The sequence below is a fragment of the Sturnus vulgaris genome, chromosome Z, assembly GCF_052056855.1.
Source record: "Sturnus vulgaris isolate bStuVul1 chromosome Z, bStuVul1.hap1, whole genome shotgun sequence".
Classification (NCBI taxonomy): Eukaryota; Metazoa; Chordata; class Aves; order Passeriformes; family Sturnidae; genus Sturnus; species Sturnus vulgaris.
This window is the reverse complement of record NC_142283.1, coordinates 53,868,679-53,886,836: the sequence shown is the minus strand read 5'-3', so window position 1 is coordinate 53,886,836 and position 18,158 is coordinate 53,868,679. Positions and strand designations below refer to the sequence as shown.

General features: G+C 35.1%; 1 protein-coding gene across 5 annotated transcripts in view; it reads right to left on the bottom strand.

Moving 5' to 3' along the window:
- The window catches only part of GLIS3 (GLIS family zinc finger 3), a 153,519-nt gene that overhangs the window by 36,123 nt on the left and 99,238 nt on the right, over positions 1-18,158 (bottom strand). For all 5 annotated transcript variants that reach the window (XR_015799192.1, XM_088155848.1, XM_088155849.1 and 2 more), the window contains exons 4-5: positions 6,830-6,991; positions 5,166-5,276 (exon numbers count right to left, since the gene is read on the bottom strand). Coding sequence is in view for 4 of the 5 variants with exons in the window: in XM_088155848.1 (XP_088011974.1) it covers positions 5,166-5,276; positions 6,830-6,991 (273 nt within the window). In the remaining variant the exon portion in view is untranslated. The remainder of the gene's footprint in view (positions 1-5,165; positions 5,277-6,829; positions 6,992-18,158) is intronic.

The window sequence follows — 18,158 nt, the reverse complement described above, 5'->3', positions numbered from 1 at the left end:
CAAGCCAAACCATTCTATAGTCTATACACATTATACTTTACAGACCTCAAAGAGAGAAGTGAACTTTTAGAAAAGGAATATAAAATAACTAGGCTTTAGACTAATTCAGTTGTTAAGATCTGCCTCTAAAGGTGAGGATTTTATATTCCCTTTTTGCTAATATGGAGGTTGCACAGTATGAGAAGAGAAATACCTGTAGGATCTTTATAAGCAAGGTGGCTTCTGAAAAGCCCCCTCAGTTTAGATGGGAACCCTCATTAAGCTCAGCAGAGGCCACTCAGCAAGGGAATGCCAATAATTGCTTTGGCCAGACGATTTATATCCTTGTCCCATTGTTTTCAGTGCACTCCACACCTAGTGTGGATTGTCTGCTCTACTAGTACCCTCTACTACATTCTGAAGTAGGAGTGGGTATGGCTGAGGCGTCATACTGCTTCATGTCAGCAGTGCAGTCTATCACAGTTTTTCTTATTGTAATCAGGAATAGTATTTTGAAATCTTCCTACCACTGCAAGTTATCAATCTTGGAAGGGCAATAAATTTAATGAGGAAGAAATCATGCATAAATAGCACCAGGATTAGAGAAATTCTGATTGCCTTCTATGCTTATTCCTGCATAGCAAAATAACACCTGAAGAAAGCTTCTTCCGGTCAGATATTACAGGAATAAATAATTAAAGCATTCTATCATGATTGGGAGAATGTTTTGCTAACTTCCCAAAAGTGACTGTTCAGCCATCATTTTACAATTGACCAATCTGTGTGAAAAAGAAAGATTATTAGGAAGAAATAAATCGGTCTAGAAGCTCTGAACATACCTTTTATCTCCTTCGGTCTCACCACTCCCTCCATTCCTTAGTGATTTGGTACATATACCATATAAACTGCAATTTAAAAAAAATCCCCATCGTGTCTAGATTATTTTCAGAAACATCCTTTGGACTGCCTTTCCTGAAGCTATGCCTCTGTGATATTTCATTTCTGGCAGAGAGAGTACAAAAATTTTTGTCCCCGGGAAAAAAACAGAAAAATAAATATAGTTCTTGTGTTAGGCTAAGACTAAGTCGTGATATAGGAGCATCACTGATACATCTGCTGAGGTGTTAACCTATCTGGTCAGTTGAATCCTTGTATGGGTTCCTCCAGACCCATTTGAATGATCTAAGATGGTAGAGGTTTACAGGACAGACAGCTTTTACAGGCAGTTGTCAGGTAAGCATTCAATACATCTAAGCTTGTCTAAATAATATATCTGACCCAGAAATAATTTTAATAAAAAGACATGATCTGATCACTATTAGAACTGCCAAGGAATCAAAGGCTGGTCAACTGAATGAGGAAATTATTTGGTATAAATCATCCTTCAGTTCAAAATCTAAGACTAAGACTTTTGCATTCTCTTTATCTTGTCTCGTTTATGTTAACTGTTCAAATTATCTCTTCCCTTTTTTCACAAAGATGGAGCTAACTAATTTTATCTTTAATTATTTCACTTTCTTTTAATTAAATAGAAACTTTCTTTTAAATCTTTGTCAGTTTTGTATTTTTTGGCAGGACACATAGGCTTGAAGTACTATTATTCACTGGTATGGACAAAATTGAAACTATCTAAAAGCATGGTCACTGTATTGTTCAGGTGATAAGATCAATGTTACTGAACTGCTCTTGTTTCTGCCAAACAGCTGCACAAAATCAGAACAATCTTTTGTCCTTTTAAAATTATCTTTTATAATTAAGTGCACTTTTAAAAAAGAGACAACCTTTAAGAAAGGCAATAGACAATGCAGATATTCATGACAAGATCTACAAAGCCAGTGGAGAGTCGATTCCATTCCATTCACAGTGGGAATTGCTCTGCAGTATTCGAAAGTGAATTAAATATTTTCTTTAGATTTACAAATACAGATTTCTTCAGCATGAGTGCTATGGAAGTAGCAAATAACTTTTCATGGTACACTTGAATGGAAAAGACAATGATCTTGTACAAGGCTGAGTGCTATCTTACACAAAAAATGGATGTTCATGAAGACTGTAATGGTGGTATTGACCTTCTATACAGGCTTCAAACCACTGAGTCTCTCTTGCAAAGAAGGCTGGGGGACCTGGGCCTGTTCACTTTGAGAAGAGATGACTGAGAGGGGACCTCATCAATGCCTGTAAGTCTCTGAAGGGAGGGTGTCAGAGGCTTTTCTCAGCGGTGCCAGGCAATAGGACAAGAGGCAACAGGCAGAAAGTGATGCACAGAAAATTGCCCCTGAACATGAAGAACTTCTTCACTGTGAATGTGACTGAACTCTGGGACAGATTGCCCAGATAGGCTGTGGAGTCTCCCTCACTGGGGATACTCAAGAACGCTCTCACACAATCCTGTGTCATGTGCTCTGGGATGCTCAGAGCAGGGAGCTTGGACCAGATGACCCCTGTGACCCCTTCCAATCTGACCCATGCTGCGTTTATGTGTTCTAATAGCACAGGATCTGGATTTTGTTAATGATATGACATGGACATGATAATGAGTAGAATGATATGAGTAGAACAGAACAGCATTTTACTCTTATCAAGGACAGTAGAACAGAACAGCACAGCCTTGGAGAAACAGATTAAAGGATGTAACTTAGGCAAATAGAACCCATGCAAAATGCAAACAGGATGACAGCTCAGCTCTGCAAGGCTGACAAAGCAGAAGTAATGAAAAAAAATGATACTGCACTGACTCCAAAGCAGGGGTCAATGAACAGGCACCTAAAAAGGACATGGGACATTGAAGACAGACCCCAAGGAACCTATAAAGACTTGATAAGAGGCGAGACTCTCTAAAACAAAGTAAAACATATACATCCAGTAAGGGGAGATAGCTAATGAATCAGGGATCATTTTTGTATAATAAACACTGTTTACCCAACTCTTGGGCATTCTATTGGAGATAGGATCCTCTGAGTGACCAGCACACTGCACTAAAGAATCCCTGCTCTCTAATACCCAAAACCATGTTAGAAAGTTTCTATCTGGCTCACTGTGGTATCACAATGTTCCATAATTTCATTATCTTAAATAAAAAGACTTATAAACTAAAAGAGCTATGGATTCTTGATTTTAAATGTAATACCATCAGTTCATAGATGAACAACATTTGTGCTTTACTGATATAAAAAACTGTTGCCAACTAAAAATAGGCTTACTTGTCCAGCCAACTTACAAAAAAAATCTTGTAAATTGTTGTCCTTTCAAAGCTGAAATGAGAACAAGATCAAAAAGAGAACACATTTTAAAAGTAATCGTAGTTGAGGGGCATGCTGTACATTAACATTCCTCTCAACATCACTTTAATCTCTCATTTTAGGAACTGCCTAGTTTTCTTTCACTGGCTTCCTGGCTTAGAAGAAACCTCATCTATCGTCCCAATGGAAAGATGAAATCCTGGCAGAGTCAGCAATTTTTCCTTTTAAAAATATGATAGTAAACACTGCTTTTCACCCCACCAAAATATTTTAAAATTACAGACTGAATATTATGATTTGTAGAGATTATACCTAAAATATTTTACTAAACATTTTCAGCATCTGTTCCCAGATATATGCATGCTATATTTGCCCTCATTTTCATGAAGAATTTTTCAAATTACACAAAGGTGATTAAAGCAGGCATGACTATCTTTACTTTCTGATGGGTCTGCTTTCCTTTGAAGAGAAAATGAAATTTTATTGTACAATCCATTAAATTACTTTTACTAAATGTGTTTGTGCTGGGATCTTCTTGATATATAGGATTTCATGTCATTACCTGGCAAGATTCCCAGTTAAATGTATTTAGTGGATAACGAGGGCTTGGGAAGGGAACAGTAGCTGCATTACAGATTTGCAGAAAAGGAATTTTGCCATATATGGTAAGTCATAGACACACATCAACAGAAGTTGCTTAGAATAATTGAGAGACGGAAATTTACCTATATCCCATTACATAATCCCATCTTAGAGAGCCAAGCAAAGAGTCAAATCTTTGAAGAAACATCTACAGAATCTGGGGTGAAGACTCAATGTAAACATCAGCACAGTACATAAGATTCCACTCCTGTGAATATACTTCATCCTGCTATTTAAGTCTATGCAACATCAAAGACACATTTGCAGGTACAGTCTTGAAGAGCCAGCAACTTAAGACGCCACAATAATGTCACTTGGTATGCAGGGGAGGTTAAAGGAAGGATTAAAACCAGTCAGGCACGATATATTAAAGGAATCCATGACTAACGGAGTGTGACAGCAAAGGGTTTCATTCTTCTAACAGAAAAGATCCCTAGGGTTTGAAGTATTAGTCCACTGTGCCTTTATCACCTTGGAATTTTTATGGTTATTTTTGATGTATTCACATTTTCATAATTACCTTTTTGGTATTAAGCCAATTTTCACTTTTAATTAAATCCCTAAATAACCTTAATTCTTCATTAAAAGGTTTGTTGTTCTTTTTTTTTTCTTTATTATTACTGTTAGGAAATATTTCAAATACCAAAGCATAATGTTAGTTAGTAATTATAACTTCACAAAGGTCCAGCAACTATCTGTGTTGTACCTTGTAAACATTATGCCAGTGATTAATAGGAGCCATGATGAAAAATGCTAAAAGAAAAACATTCCCTTAGGCCACAACTCAGCTCTTTAGAGATGCATTTATACATATAAACAGTTGATGACTCATGGACTTGACATCCACAGGGAATAAGCACTGTGAAATATCTTAGTATTATCGGGAGTACTTGGAATATGGAAACACAGTTTAGAGCTTAGTCCCATATACTGCCCTCACTGCCCTCAAAATCCATCCTTCCATCTGAGACTGGCCAGGATTTTGTAATTTTGTGTATTTACCAAGTGGTGGAATTTGTAACCAAGCATTTCTGTTTGCAAAAAAATTATTTTTATTTGCCTTGTTGTGTGCCTTTAGTGATTAACTATCACATCAGAAAACATAAAGCATTAAATCAGGCAGCCTCATTAAGTCAAAGATGAACTTATCTATATAAGAACCACACCTATCTATAATTTGCTCTTTTTTTCTAATTCAAAGTCTCAAATCAACCCAAGTACTTGAAAATGCATTGAGACATCTAATATTATAACACTGATTTCTTCACATAAACTTTACACCGGTCAAGAAACCAGAAAAATTACCTTTTTCCTGACTTGTTGATCTTTGGAAGAATGGGCTTTCACATGTTTTCTCAGGGAACTTGGATCTGTGTATCGCTTAGTACATCCTGGAATTTCACATGCATAAGGTTTCTAAATCAAAAAGAAAAAGGATAAAACTACTGTTATATCACAGATGGTTTTAACTCAAGAGAATCCTTTTTGATTCCTTTAGGATGCTGCAAACCACATTATTACAGGACAAAAACATTGTACATTATTGCAAGCTGAACGCTTGGCAAGTTGTTAGAAAAGGAAAGGATGAAGTAAAGCTTTAAAGAAAGACAAACAAAAAGAAAGCTTTAATTTACAGCACCATTCATAATTACCTTTTCTTTTCTTAGCAATATAGTGAATATTGCTAGATATACTTGCAATTCTTCCACCCTCAGAGCAATCTTTGACTTAATTAGAAATTACAGTCTTTAGTGAATCAGGTAAAGAAACTGTAGTAAAGGCCCAGAAAGACTGTTTAGGATTAAAGAAGGATCTGCTTCAGAAAAAGAGAACAAGAAAAAGTGTTAGTTTACTATATTACAAAGAAGGCAAGCAAAAACCCAATCAAGCATTGAATACTGAAGTTCAGAAGTATTACATACAAAAAAATAATTATGCATTTTAATGTGAAATACTGGCCAACTCCTTCAGCTCACATTTTCTAATAATACTTCATTTTAGAAAAACACCTACAAAATATCCTATAATATCCTATAATATCCTTATAGTTTTCTTTAAAAAATGCCCAATAAACTCTAACTCATATAAATATCTCATCTCGCATGTTCTAATCTGTCTGTCTTCCCTGATGATTTGTAGGTTCATTAATTATATTATTTAGATACTTAAATATATTTAGTAAATATATTTTTATATATTTAATATATAAAATATACTTATATATTATTATATTTATACTTATATATATTTATATAACATATTTTATACTAATGCTAAGTATAAAATGAACATTAGATCCAACTGTTTTCTGCAAGTAGCTATTCAGCAATTTATCCACTTGTGTTTTACAAAGAATTGCTGAAAACACCTTGTATACATTACTAACTTGCCAGCCATAATATTGATGCTTCAAAATGGGTGATTTAGTTTTTATAATGGCCATTTAATTTAAATGGCATTGTTTTATTTCTATTTCTGGACTCCTGCCCTTTGGAAACTGTCTCTGAGAAAATAAAAACTTTGTTTCCGCAACAGAGGTTTTTAAACAAATCTCATCTGTGACTCAAATTTACAAGGGACAATCTATTGTTATGAAAATATTTAGATTTACAAAATTATTCTACCTCTCTTGACTTTCTGGTACATGCCCCAGCCTCAACTTTTCATCAAAGAAAAGCACTTTATATTGCAGATGGCTTCAGCTTCCCCAAAGATCGACTAAATGGGAGAAAGCTACTGCCTCCACTTGCAGCAAAGACCATGGAACTGTGGTCTTTCCATCAACCAACCTGGGCCAGCCTTCTTGCATGTTTATTTTACTGGGTCACTTTTGAGCAGCTTCAACAGCCTCATCAGACCATCCACCCTCCTGTCTCTAAGGTTTTGGGCTACCTGCTGTCACCAAGCTGGAGGAAAGGAGCAGATGGTCTAATGTACAGGGGGCTGCAGTGGCACTGCTGTGTCCTTACAGTGTCCAGGTGTGTCCTCTGGTGCTTGGCACGGTCGCTGGAGTTGCTGAATGCTTTCTGGCAGCCAGGGTGCTGGCAAAGGTACGGCTTCTCACCCGTATGGCTCCTTAAGTGAATCTTTAGATTTTCTAGCCTGGAAAAGGCTTTCTTGCAACCCTCAAACTGGAAAAGAGAAAGAAATTATTTGAAAGGAAAGCCCACGCAGTAAACTGCAACAGCAAACACCGAACAGAAGGGTAAAAGGGCATGTAGAGACCTCCAGCCTGCTACGGCTGGGTAGCTCTGCAGCACCTGGCTTCTCAATGTGGGTGTTGCTGCAGGGTACAAACCACATAGACTGTAACAATGCACCTATCCTCCCTGCACATGGCTGAATCAGCAGAGTATGTCCCACATTTTGCAGATGGCACCCTGAGACCCAAAGGGACAAACCAGCACCTGTCTGGGAAACACAGCACCAGCTGATTCTCCTCCCTGTAGAATACAGAGAGCAAAATGGGCACTGAGGTTCCCAAGACTTCTGCTAACTATCCCTGCCTCAATTCCAGCCTTCTTTGGATATTAGGAACTGAGCCTAACAGAGGCATCTCTCAGTACCAACCCAACCTAAAGAGCAACAGCAAAGACATGCAGGGAAATTTTTGCCTTTCTAATCGTGATGCAAAAAGTGAAATGATTTCTGAAATATAGTTTTACCTTTCTGCCACAGGTAAATGTATGAAGTACTAAAAATAAAGCAAGCCTGTCAAAATAGGATGTAATTTCCATGGGGAACCAATAATCACGTGGCACAGTATTTCTATACCCAGTCAAGTACTGCATCTGTGGGAGAAATCTACATTTATATGAGCAGAAAATAAGTTTTTCATCTATCATGCTCTCATAGTATACTGTAACCTAAGGGAAACTAAAAGATCCATTCTATTTGACACCAGCATTTTTATATGCACTTGATTTCAATTAGACCTAAATATTTTTGAATATCAGAAGTATAGGCTTTCTAAAATTCTATCAGTCAGGATCAATTTATCGCATCGGTTTCAGCTGCTGCATATTCCACTATGCAACATCTAAAACTTCTGATGCATAACAAATGGCTAGTTTGTGGTTCTTGCATGGTTGCAAAAATAATAATTCTGTAGCAGTGATATCAAACATTTCTAAAGATAACACAAAAATTTCCACCATTTCACTACCTATTAATTTTATTCGCTTGAAAAGAAACAGGCCATTTTTCACTGGTGTCAAAATAACCCAACTAAATTTTATAATATGTTACTCAGTGCATGTATGCTCACAAAAGCACAAGTAGGAAAACTGACATAATTCTGGTCATAATTAGCATGCCTTTCTTACAAATTGATAACATTTTCAAAAAAGGAGAAAAAAATTATATACAATTTGTATTACATAATTGTAAGCACATCTTTTGGATTACTGCAAAAAAATTACAAGTTAAATTAATAAAGTACAAAACACATTAATTAAAGTAATTAATTAAAGTATAAAACATTTTAATACATTAATTAATTAAACTACAAAACACATTTTTATTACCTATAAACCAGAAATATTAAAATTAAGCTTAACAAATTAAAGCTTGATATAGAGGATGAACCATGCTTGCTACACCATAATTGCAATTTATCTTTCCTACACATGCACTTCAGAAAATGTCCCAATCTATGAAACTTTTTATTTATATTCCATCCATTTATCCAAAACAAACCATTATTTTTCAAATTATCTAGTTTTGATCACTGAACATTAATTTATGCTTGTATAAATAGTGTTGCCTTTATGTTTATGGAGCTTTAACATCCATACAAAAGATTGTTGCAAATGTAAAATATGTTTACTCTTAAGAATATATTTTTGGAAAATATTACAGGATAAAAAAAAATACAATACACCAATAGATCTTAAAATTGCCTTGATAAAAATAATACATTTTTCAAGGAAAAAGTAAAGTGTGTAGACAGCATAAAAACATGAGACCTAAAAAACGGATATAATAAATTAATCACAAAAGTGATACAATTATAGAATGTTTTGAGTTGGAAGGGATCTAAAGGATCATGTAGTTCTAACTCCCCTGCCCTGAGTAGGTACACCTGCTAGAACAGGTTACTGAATTCTCCATCCAGTCTTGGCTTGAACACCTGCAGGGATGAGACAACTTCTCTGGGCAACCTGTGCCAGTGTCTCACCACACTCACACGATGAATTCCTTCCTAACATCCAATATAAATGTACTCTTTCAGTTTTATGCCTTCATAAAAATGGCCTTCAAAAAGCAAAATAATTCAAGAGTACCTCTGTTAAAATCAGAAAGAAACTTACTGATTAGCCTATTTTATACAGACAAGGTATTATTTTGTAATAACATCATGAAAGAACAACCATACATTCTAGCGACTGTAACTACGCTGGACTTAAGAATACCTGCAGTATCTCAAGAAGACATTAATTTTATGGGGTAAAATTCAGATCAATGAACAAGCTGTAGAAGCATGACTCTGTTTTGTTTACTTTGCAGGTTATTAAACTTTGAATTTTCAAGTATGCAAATAAACCTAAACATGTAAATTATTGTTTATATGGCTGTAAAAGTACCATTAATTTTAAATGGGGAAAAAATGTTTAATTAAACAGAACTGGGGAATCTTATTATACAAATTTAAGAATTATTATTTCTGAAGACTTCTGCATTGCTGAGCATGAGCTGGAAGAAAAGATAGTTCTCCCTTCCCTCCACAGCTTTAAATTACTGTCTGGCATATTCACAAGGCAATATATAGCTGTGTATTGCTGCAAAGGTCATTCTAGCAAAACAGTCTGCCATCCTGTATTATTAAAAAGACCATCTTTAATCAACAGTTAATGAATGTTTCTTCCAAAAATTTCAAAGCCTTAGGAATCTCTGATGCTTAAGATAAAAGGAATGAAAAAATACTCTTTTCAACAACACAGAACATACTCTCTATCTTGATAAACAAACTTCAGTGGAAGTATCACAGACAAGACATGATCACTTATGGGGGAAAAAAGTCAGGTAGCTGATAGATGTTTTTGAAATGGAACTCACAGTTTTCTAAGATATTAACTGCTGTAGTCACTTAAGTATATGGCATACCTTTAGTATTCAGAATCTATTTAACAGTCCTAAACATATCCTGATTAAACCAGATTTTTTGCAAGTGTTATGTGAAATTAATTGTGCCATATTTCCCTAAACTGCAGTACAGAAATCAGTTACTGAGCTTTTATTTTTACTGCTGTATGCAAATTGAAACCATTTAAGTAGCTCATACAGAAAATTTCCTCTCTGTACTTCCCAAAGTTCTTTTTAAAATACATTCATGTTTACTTTCTCCTTTTATAAGGACAATTATGAAAAGCAAGAAACAATAAATTTACAGGGAAAGATAATACATGTCAACAAAAAGAAAAAGCAGTCTTATGACTTTTAAAACATTTGTGTTCTCAGGAGTGCACGGCCATCCTTGTTTACACAGAGATGATGTTTGACATACCAGGCAACTCTCCTGTAAAATGACAATGTAATTCCATAGGTTATATAAAAAAAAATATGTGTGCACCATGCAAAGCCCTGCCGGATGTACCATGCATTTCTGAGCCCTGACTGGAATTCACTACGAAATATATTTAGACTCCTAACTACAGAACAGCATGGTAATACCTGTGTGAATACTTCAGTATCAGTAGCAGATAGTCAGTGACTGTTTTCTTTGCAAAAGGGACCGTTCTGATTATCTCAGTTGACCACTACTATAGCAAGTTCTGACAGGCATTTGTCTCAGCTCTGATCCATTCACTCAAAAGTATGTAGTCTTCATATAAAAGTCAAACACAGCCAGACTAGCTTCTTCTTAATCCAGTATCTAATATTATCTGGTATTAAATATATTCACGTTTTTCTGTCTGAATGGCTTTGCTTCAGCACTCAGGCAGTGTATTTTTTTTGGTCATTTTTCTGCTGTATTAACATTATAAGCAATGTAAAAAGTAACTTTTTTGATCCTAGCTATTTTCTGTTGTCAAATCATTTAACCTTTTCCCAAACAATTTATACTTATCAAAAGTATTTTCTTTCTCCTATATGTAATACTTTCTCAGACTACTTCAAATTGATTCCAAACCTCAAGAAAAAAAAGAAATTAAATTAATTGCTTTTAGAAATATTGACACCTGATCAGTATTTGATTTTATAGAAATGTTCAATCCAGTATACAACATAATGTTACTGTCCTCAAGTTTGGGCTTTTAGTATCTTTTTTCATCTGAACCAGTTATAGAGTGATCCGCAAATATTTCTAAGCATCACTCTATGTGGCAAAGGATCATCTTTTATTTTTTGAAGCGTGAAGGGTAAGCATTTCCCTTTCCCATTGTCATGTGTGAGAAAATATTAATGGCATATTATAATGAATACATCTCATTACATGCTCCTCATCTGGTCTCTCTCTAAGTTTACTGGGAGAGGAGTGGTTTTCCTTTTTAAATTTGACTTTGCTAAACATTAGCCTGCCTATAACCATTAAATTGCAGCAGCTGGTTTTCTGTGTACAAGACCTAGCTTGTACACACAAAATCTCAATAACAAACCTAGATATTTCAGGGATAGAATATATTTTTTCTTGAATAAAACAGAATACGTATCTTAGGCAAGAAGCAAGAGACTGAGAACCCCTCAAAGGCTCTGATATAGGGAAATACATGAGATATGTTCAATTGACCTCAGAAAGTTCAATATGGCATGTGCTTGATGCAAAGGTGAAGAACTCTTCAAATCTCTGCCAATCTGACTTGGGGGAAATCAACCCAACCCTAAGTACACACAGACCATGTATTAACCAAGTGTTCAAATACATGCCCAGAGTTGCAAAACACCAGTTCATCTGGCTTAGTAATCTGTTCAGTCATGGGGAACATTTGATGATGCAAAATGAGGAGAAAAACGTGCACTCAGAAACTGAGATACATATCAGAGGGGAGAAATTCCTCATTGATTTTAAAAGCCAAACAAGATAAGAAACTTTACCCTAGCAAAAATACTTTCCATGAAAAACCAAAAGAAAATAATCAACATCTCTACCTTGCATGTCTCTTCTTCATTAAGCACAATGGATTCCAGAGTGGTCCAAGGACACATCACAACTGTGGGACTGTGCTTTTCCCATTGCAACCATACAGGTAAGAAAACCAGCAATTTCACAGATACACAGCTCAAATCAGACCTAGCTCTTTTTATTGGCCAGTCAATGCATGGAAAACCTGCATTAATCTATGACTAAATGCACATGACCACATAGACACATGCTCTAAAAACTTCTCACACAATATGATTTGGTCCCCTTCTGACTACCTCTGCATTCACCTGGGATACAAAATACATGATCAATATTTCAGTGGTAGACTTACCAATGTTAGGTATCCAGTTAACATGAATCAAATTCCCTTTTACATTAATTCTAGGATCATCCTAGCCTTCTTTAAGTCAAATCATTTTACAGAGGGTTTTGGTTACAGTTGGTAGTATTAAACTTTGACTCAGTCTTTTTCTAGGCATGATTTCTCATATTGTAATTATAAGCTATATGCCTTCATTTCTGCTTACATTTCTTTGCATTTGGCTGATTTACTATGTACCTTTTCATAATGCAATCATCTAGCAAAATCAATGAGATCATCTCTGTCAATGGGGTATTCTCAGTGTCTGTAGCTCTACTAGTCCCTGTTAAAAGTAAAAAATTACTTTAACTACTTAGGACCACTATTCTGAGAACAAGTGAAGCACTCTTCATCTACTATGTGCCCTTCTAATGAAATTTGATACAAAAAAACCTTAAAATCATAGAACTATGGAATTTTTTAGGTTGGAAAAGACCCTTCAGATTGAGTCCAACCATCAGACCGAGTCCAACCATCACCTCAGAAGACCCAAGTCCACCACAAAACCATGTCACCAAGCACTACATCTACAAGTCTTCTTAATATCTCCAGGGATGGTGACTCTGCTGCTCACCTGAGTAATCTCTTCCAGTGCTTGACAAATTATTCAGTGAAGAACTTTTTGCTAATATCCAAGCTAATCCTTCCCTAGCACAACTTGGAAGTTATTTTCTATCATCCTAACACTTCTTACTTGGAAGAAGAGGGGGACAACCACCCCAGAACACTGTACTGACTCATGTAATGTATTGATCCATATCCAGTTACAACAGCAAATTACTGTCTGAGATCGGCTGGACAAGCTGCTGGACTTGCTTATTTTTCTAATATTCATAAACTGACCATAAGCATGACAAGTAAAAGTTTTAAATCTTAAACTTTGAAGGAAGATATCTTAATAAAAATATAAGCCGTTCCTAGATTTTAGGAAATCCTGTCGTACATGAATGCCTATGTGCAAATGGAAGGAATGGTATTCTTAAAAACTGTTGAGGAAAAAAAAATCTAGAGTAGCATATACATAAGGTCCCAAAACGAATCTTTGAATTATTTTATAGCCATGCATCATTTTCTAAGATTCAGCAGCAGCTAAAAGGCACATTAATTATTTAACAATGTCCATCTGTCAATTATTTTTGCATGCTTTGAAATGCTGACCAGGTAGGTTCTTGTGTGTCAGCACCAAGGCGGGTGGTATGACAAGGACAAGATATCTCTTCACAGCGGTGTATTTATCACACAAACAGATGCAAAAGCTGTTCCTTATATGGCTTTCAAACAAAAACAATGCATTTCAAGCATTAATTCATAGTCTTGTAACCATTTTGCTTCCTCTACAGTATTAGCAGGGTGCTGCTCTGCAAAAGATGTGTTTTCAAAAACATGAGAGTCAGACCTCATATGAAAACCTTTTAAATAGCTTTTTATACCCCTAGACTCTCCAGCCTGGCAATCTTGTGGATGACACATAATTAGTGTCAGACATCATTCAAACTGCTAACATCAGGTGCTCTCTGACAAGGAGGCTGCAGTCACAGCTGAGATTTAAAGGTCCAGGTTCATCTAGTGCAAAGGAAATGCTATGCTTTTAACCCTTGAAGTGTTTAAATGGGGGGAAATGTAGCATTCAGAGCAGCACTTCACCTTAGTGCCTATCTGAACACATTTTCTAATGTGGTGGCTGAATGCTTATGTGAATGCACTAACTTATATAAGGTCATATACTTTCCTCAAAACTGTGAGAAGGCTGGCATTTATTTTTGCTTTTATAGTCAGGCTTATGAAATTACACAGTGTCTTGGAATTTATTGTTCCAGTAAATAATGACAGATTATGTTTCTACATGTTACACAGATTATAGTAGATATTTCTTTGCCCATCTTTCTGTGAAAATTTAGTCCAGAGGTAATTAGTCTATTTTTCATTCCTCTTAAAAAAACAGGAAGTTCCCTTTACCACAATATCCTCCCTTCAGGTTTTTCTGGTAGATTCCTTATAATTTTATGATCCAGGATGCATAAATATAAATGCAAGCAAAATATAATTACAGATTATGACTATGACTAAAATCTAAAGTAATTTGCTATTTAGCTTCACTGTACTTCCTACCTTAAGTTAAAAGGCTTATTATAGTCAATAGATATAAAGTTCATACTATTCGTCAGATGTAAGACTTATGGGACTAGTCAGTGCATACAGCTATAGAGCTCATATTTTAAGAGCTTTTGACAAAGTAGCACATAATGCTTTTTTGTGTGTGTGTAGGGATTGAACAAGATTAATAGACTATATCCTAATCTGACTTCAGTTTTCTAATACATCCATCTCTTTTGGTATTTTTAAATAAGAAGAGGCACATGCTACTATATAGGCAACGAAATAAATGGAAAAGAGGATATATCAATACAGAGCAAAAATCTACACATCAGTTCATCATGGGAAACTGAACCAGGCTACTTTTTCAGACAGATGTACATGAGAGGCTAGGTTCTTGCAGTTCCTTTGAACAATTCTCACGGTTTTTTGGTCACACTGGACACACTTGACTATTTCTGTATATAGACAGATTACTTGAGTGTCCCATAAAATTTACTTTTAATCTCCTTTCCAGGGTATTCTGATGTCAGTTCTGTTAGGACAGTGGACAAAAGATGGCATTAAATTGCAGTACAAGAAGAGGTAGATGAGTAAGTAACTGTCCCTATCACACTATTTCATTATTTCATTATGAAAACTCTCTTTACAGATGGATTTTTTTATTCCTGAGTTTTTGATAAATGTAGCATGCTCTTTTTTCCCTTTTCGTATTAGATCTCCAGAGGTGTTCATACTTTTCACGTTCTAGAGATCTGTGGCACAATGTAACCTTATTTTCTGGGTAACACCATGCCTAAGGAGACAAATATCTCAGCTGAAATTAAGAGCAGTGCGATGAATGTTATTATCCCTGAAATAATGGTGTCAAGAGATTAATTCACCATGGTAATGTCTCTTGTTTTCATAAGTCTTAGTAAGCATGGCCATTTCAGCCTCAGAAGCTATTTCTGTTGCTGTAGAGAAGGTAAATATTATGACAAGTCCTTTCAAAAGAAACTATTACTGAATACATCAGCTGCTACTGATTCAAAAACCATATGGTACGGAAACTATTAGAGGAAAAATGAACATTTTGGGAATTCTTTCTTTGCTTCCTTTTAGGAGACTGTGCTTGCAGGTTTGTGGGGTTTTTTTAAGTGGTTTTACTACTTTCTTTCTCTTCCTCTTTGGCTTTCCTAAAAGGTTGTCTTTGAGTCTCAAGTAACTGAAGCTATCATCTGTAATCATGCAGCTTTCTCTACTAAAAGTTGCTCACTGCTAAGGCAGCTACTATTATCATTAAGCCCCAGACTAGTCCTAGGCATTTGAATACCTTTTCCTTCTTGTAGGCATGTAAGAACTAAACAACCTTTTGTCAAATAAAAAAACAGTTATTTCCTTTCAGGTATTTAAAAACATACATGCAGGAATACCATCTTCAAAAAAAAAAAAATGCAAACATGTGGCTATATCTTACTTCTGTAGTTCTGCTCTCTAGAGGATTTCATGCCAGAGGTACACTATAAAATGTGATCATAGGCTTTCAAATATGGAAATGAGCAGTGTAAATCACATTTTCACTGGGAACATTCTGTTGTTTTAGATTTTGCTCTTCATGAATTTCACAAACGACTAAAATCTGATCTGTATTATACTAGGGAAAAAAGGAATAAATAACCAGGCAAACTCTGAAACTGAAATCCGGAAGTAGAAATGGGAAATAAACTGTTTTTAGGATTCTTCCTCACCATACTCCATGTCAATATTATAATTCATGATTCATTCTGTTTTCTATAAATAATAACATCATAGAAATATCTATTTCTATCATAGAAATAAGAGTATTCCATTCCATCCTGTCCTATCCTGTCCTGTCCTATCCTATTTATAAACATGCAAATTGAGACTGAAAAACTGAAACAAACATGCATGCTGTTATGCAAACACTAACGAAGTATTTCTTCTTACAGTTATTTTATTAACACCCAATTGCGATTTTTCACAGATACAAGGATATTATAGACAGAAAAGCACTAAGACAGTTCTCAGGTAACTCTCAGTTATGGTGCATAGCTCACAGTTGATACTGTAAAACTTTCAGCAAAGTATTTTATAAATCTGGATATTAGGTTCTTTTTATTCCCAATAAATGTACATAAAGTCAGCTGCTATCTGGCACAGGGTCACTTGGTAAACTCTATTTATTATTTTAAAAGTCAAACCTTAACTTTCTATGTTTGTTGAGGGGGTTTTTTGGGTTTGTTTTGTTTTGTTTTTGTTTGGGTTTTTTTGGTGTTTTTGTTTTTTGTTTGTTTGGTTTGGTTTTTGGGGTTTTTTTGTTTGCTTTTATTGTTTTGGTTTGTTTTTTTGTTTTCTTTGTTTTAATTTAAAAAGCCATTAGATCACTGTAAAGAGCAAAATGGGCAGTAAGAGACCCATTTGATAGTTCCCAAGTACAGCATTTGAACTCAAATGGAAAAATGCCAAAGATATAGTAGAACATCTCTAAAAATGCTAGCTTCGTGTCCAAAAAAATGATGTACTTCTGTTATCCTGGAGAAAAGAAAAACTTGACTGACTCCAATTTTGACAAACTGACACTGATATAACTTAGAGGGCCTGGTTAAAGTGGTTTTATTAAAGCAAAAGCATAAGGCATAATTTCATGGCTTACTTGTTTATGTTAAGCAGTGTGCAGCTTGAAGTTCCTGAGACAAATAGTATAATGCATACAGGAAGAGGCATCATTTGTAGAGGGAATTTTGCTTGGCCAGACCTGGACTTGAATTTAGAAGTTCAATTTTCACTCAAAAAATGCACCAAATAACATACTAAAAAGGCAATTCTCTTAATTTAAAAACAATATTTGCTTACCTACTGCACTATTTTCTCCTGGCAAATTGGCTCAATCATACATAACCTCTAACATAAACAGAATTTTTACACATATAAGTAGAATACTTTGTCGTTAAAATAACAGGATTAAACTGTGTCAGTATGTAATGGTTTGAGAAGTACCTTTCTCAAAGTACGTTATTTCACAGGAATACACAAGAAGCACACTGTTTGATTTCAAGGACCAAAAAGTCTGATATTCTCCATTATGCAACAACACCTCATCAGGGGACAGAATTTTTTGCAAATTTCATATGCCAAAATTAATTTGACTCTTCCATCAGAGAGATAGTGCTTCTAGAATGTTTCTTACGGAATTAATAAGTTCAAGTAAATCATACAGAAGTTACATTCAAGGCTATATACATCAGTAAATATTCAACATTTCATAAAGTTGAAGTGGCTACTTTGGGGTTGCAGTTGAAACGCACTCACTTGAACAGTCTCAAGCATACTTAATCAAAATATGCTCTGTGATACATAAAAGCTATCCCACAAACCCCAAAGCTAAGTACTTAGAAAGCAAAGAAAATTCACTTTTTAATGTTTATTTTCTGAATTCCAGAACTTTTAAAAACAACTCAATTACTTTTAAATCAGATTAATTGGTACTTTATTGAAAAGCATCCAGATTAGTATCTATGGCTACTGAAAAAATCTGGATAGAAAACTCCATAAAATCTACTATTCAGCAAAAACTTAAGCAAATTAAAATGGGGCAAAGGTGAATTCTTAAACAACTTTAGCATGGCTGCATTACTGCCAGCCCATACTCAAACCGTTCTGTCATAATAACCAGGTCCTAATTCTGCATTACTTAAATATACCACACTTTCACTGAAGTCAGTGAGAATTCTGAATATGCAAGGAATGTAGAATTACA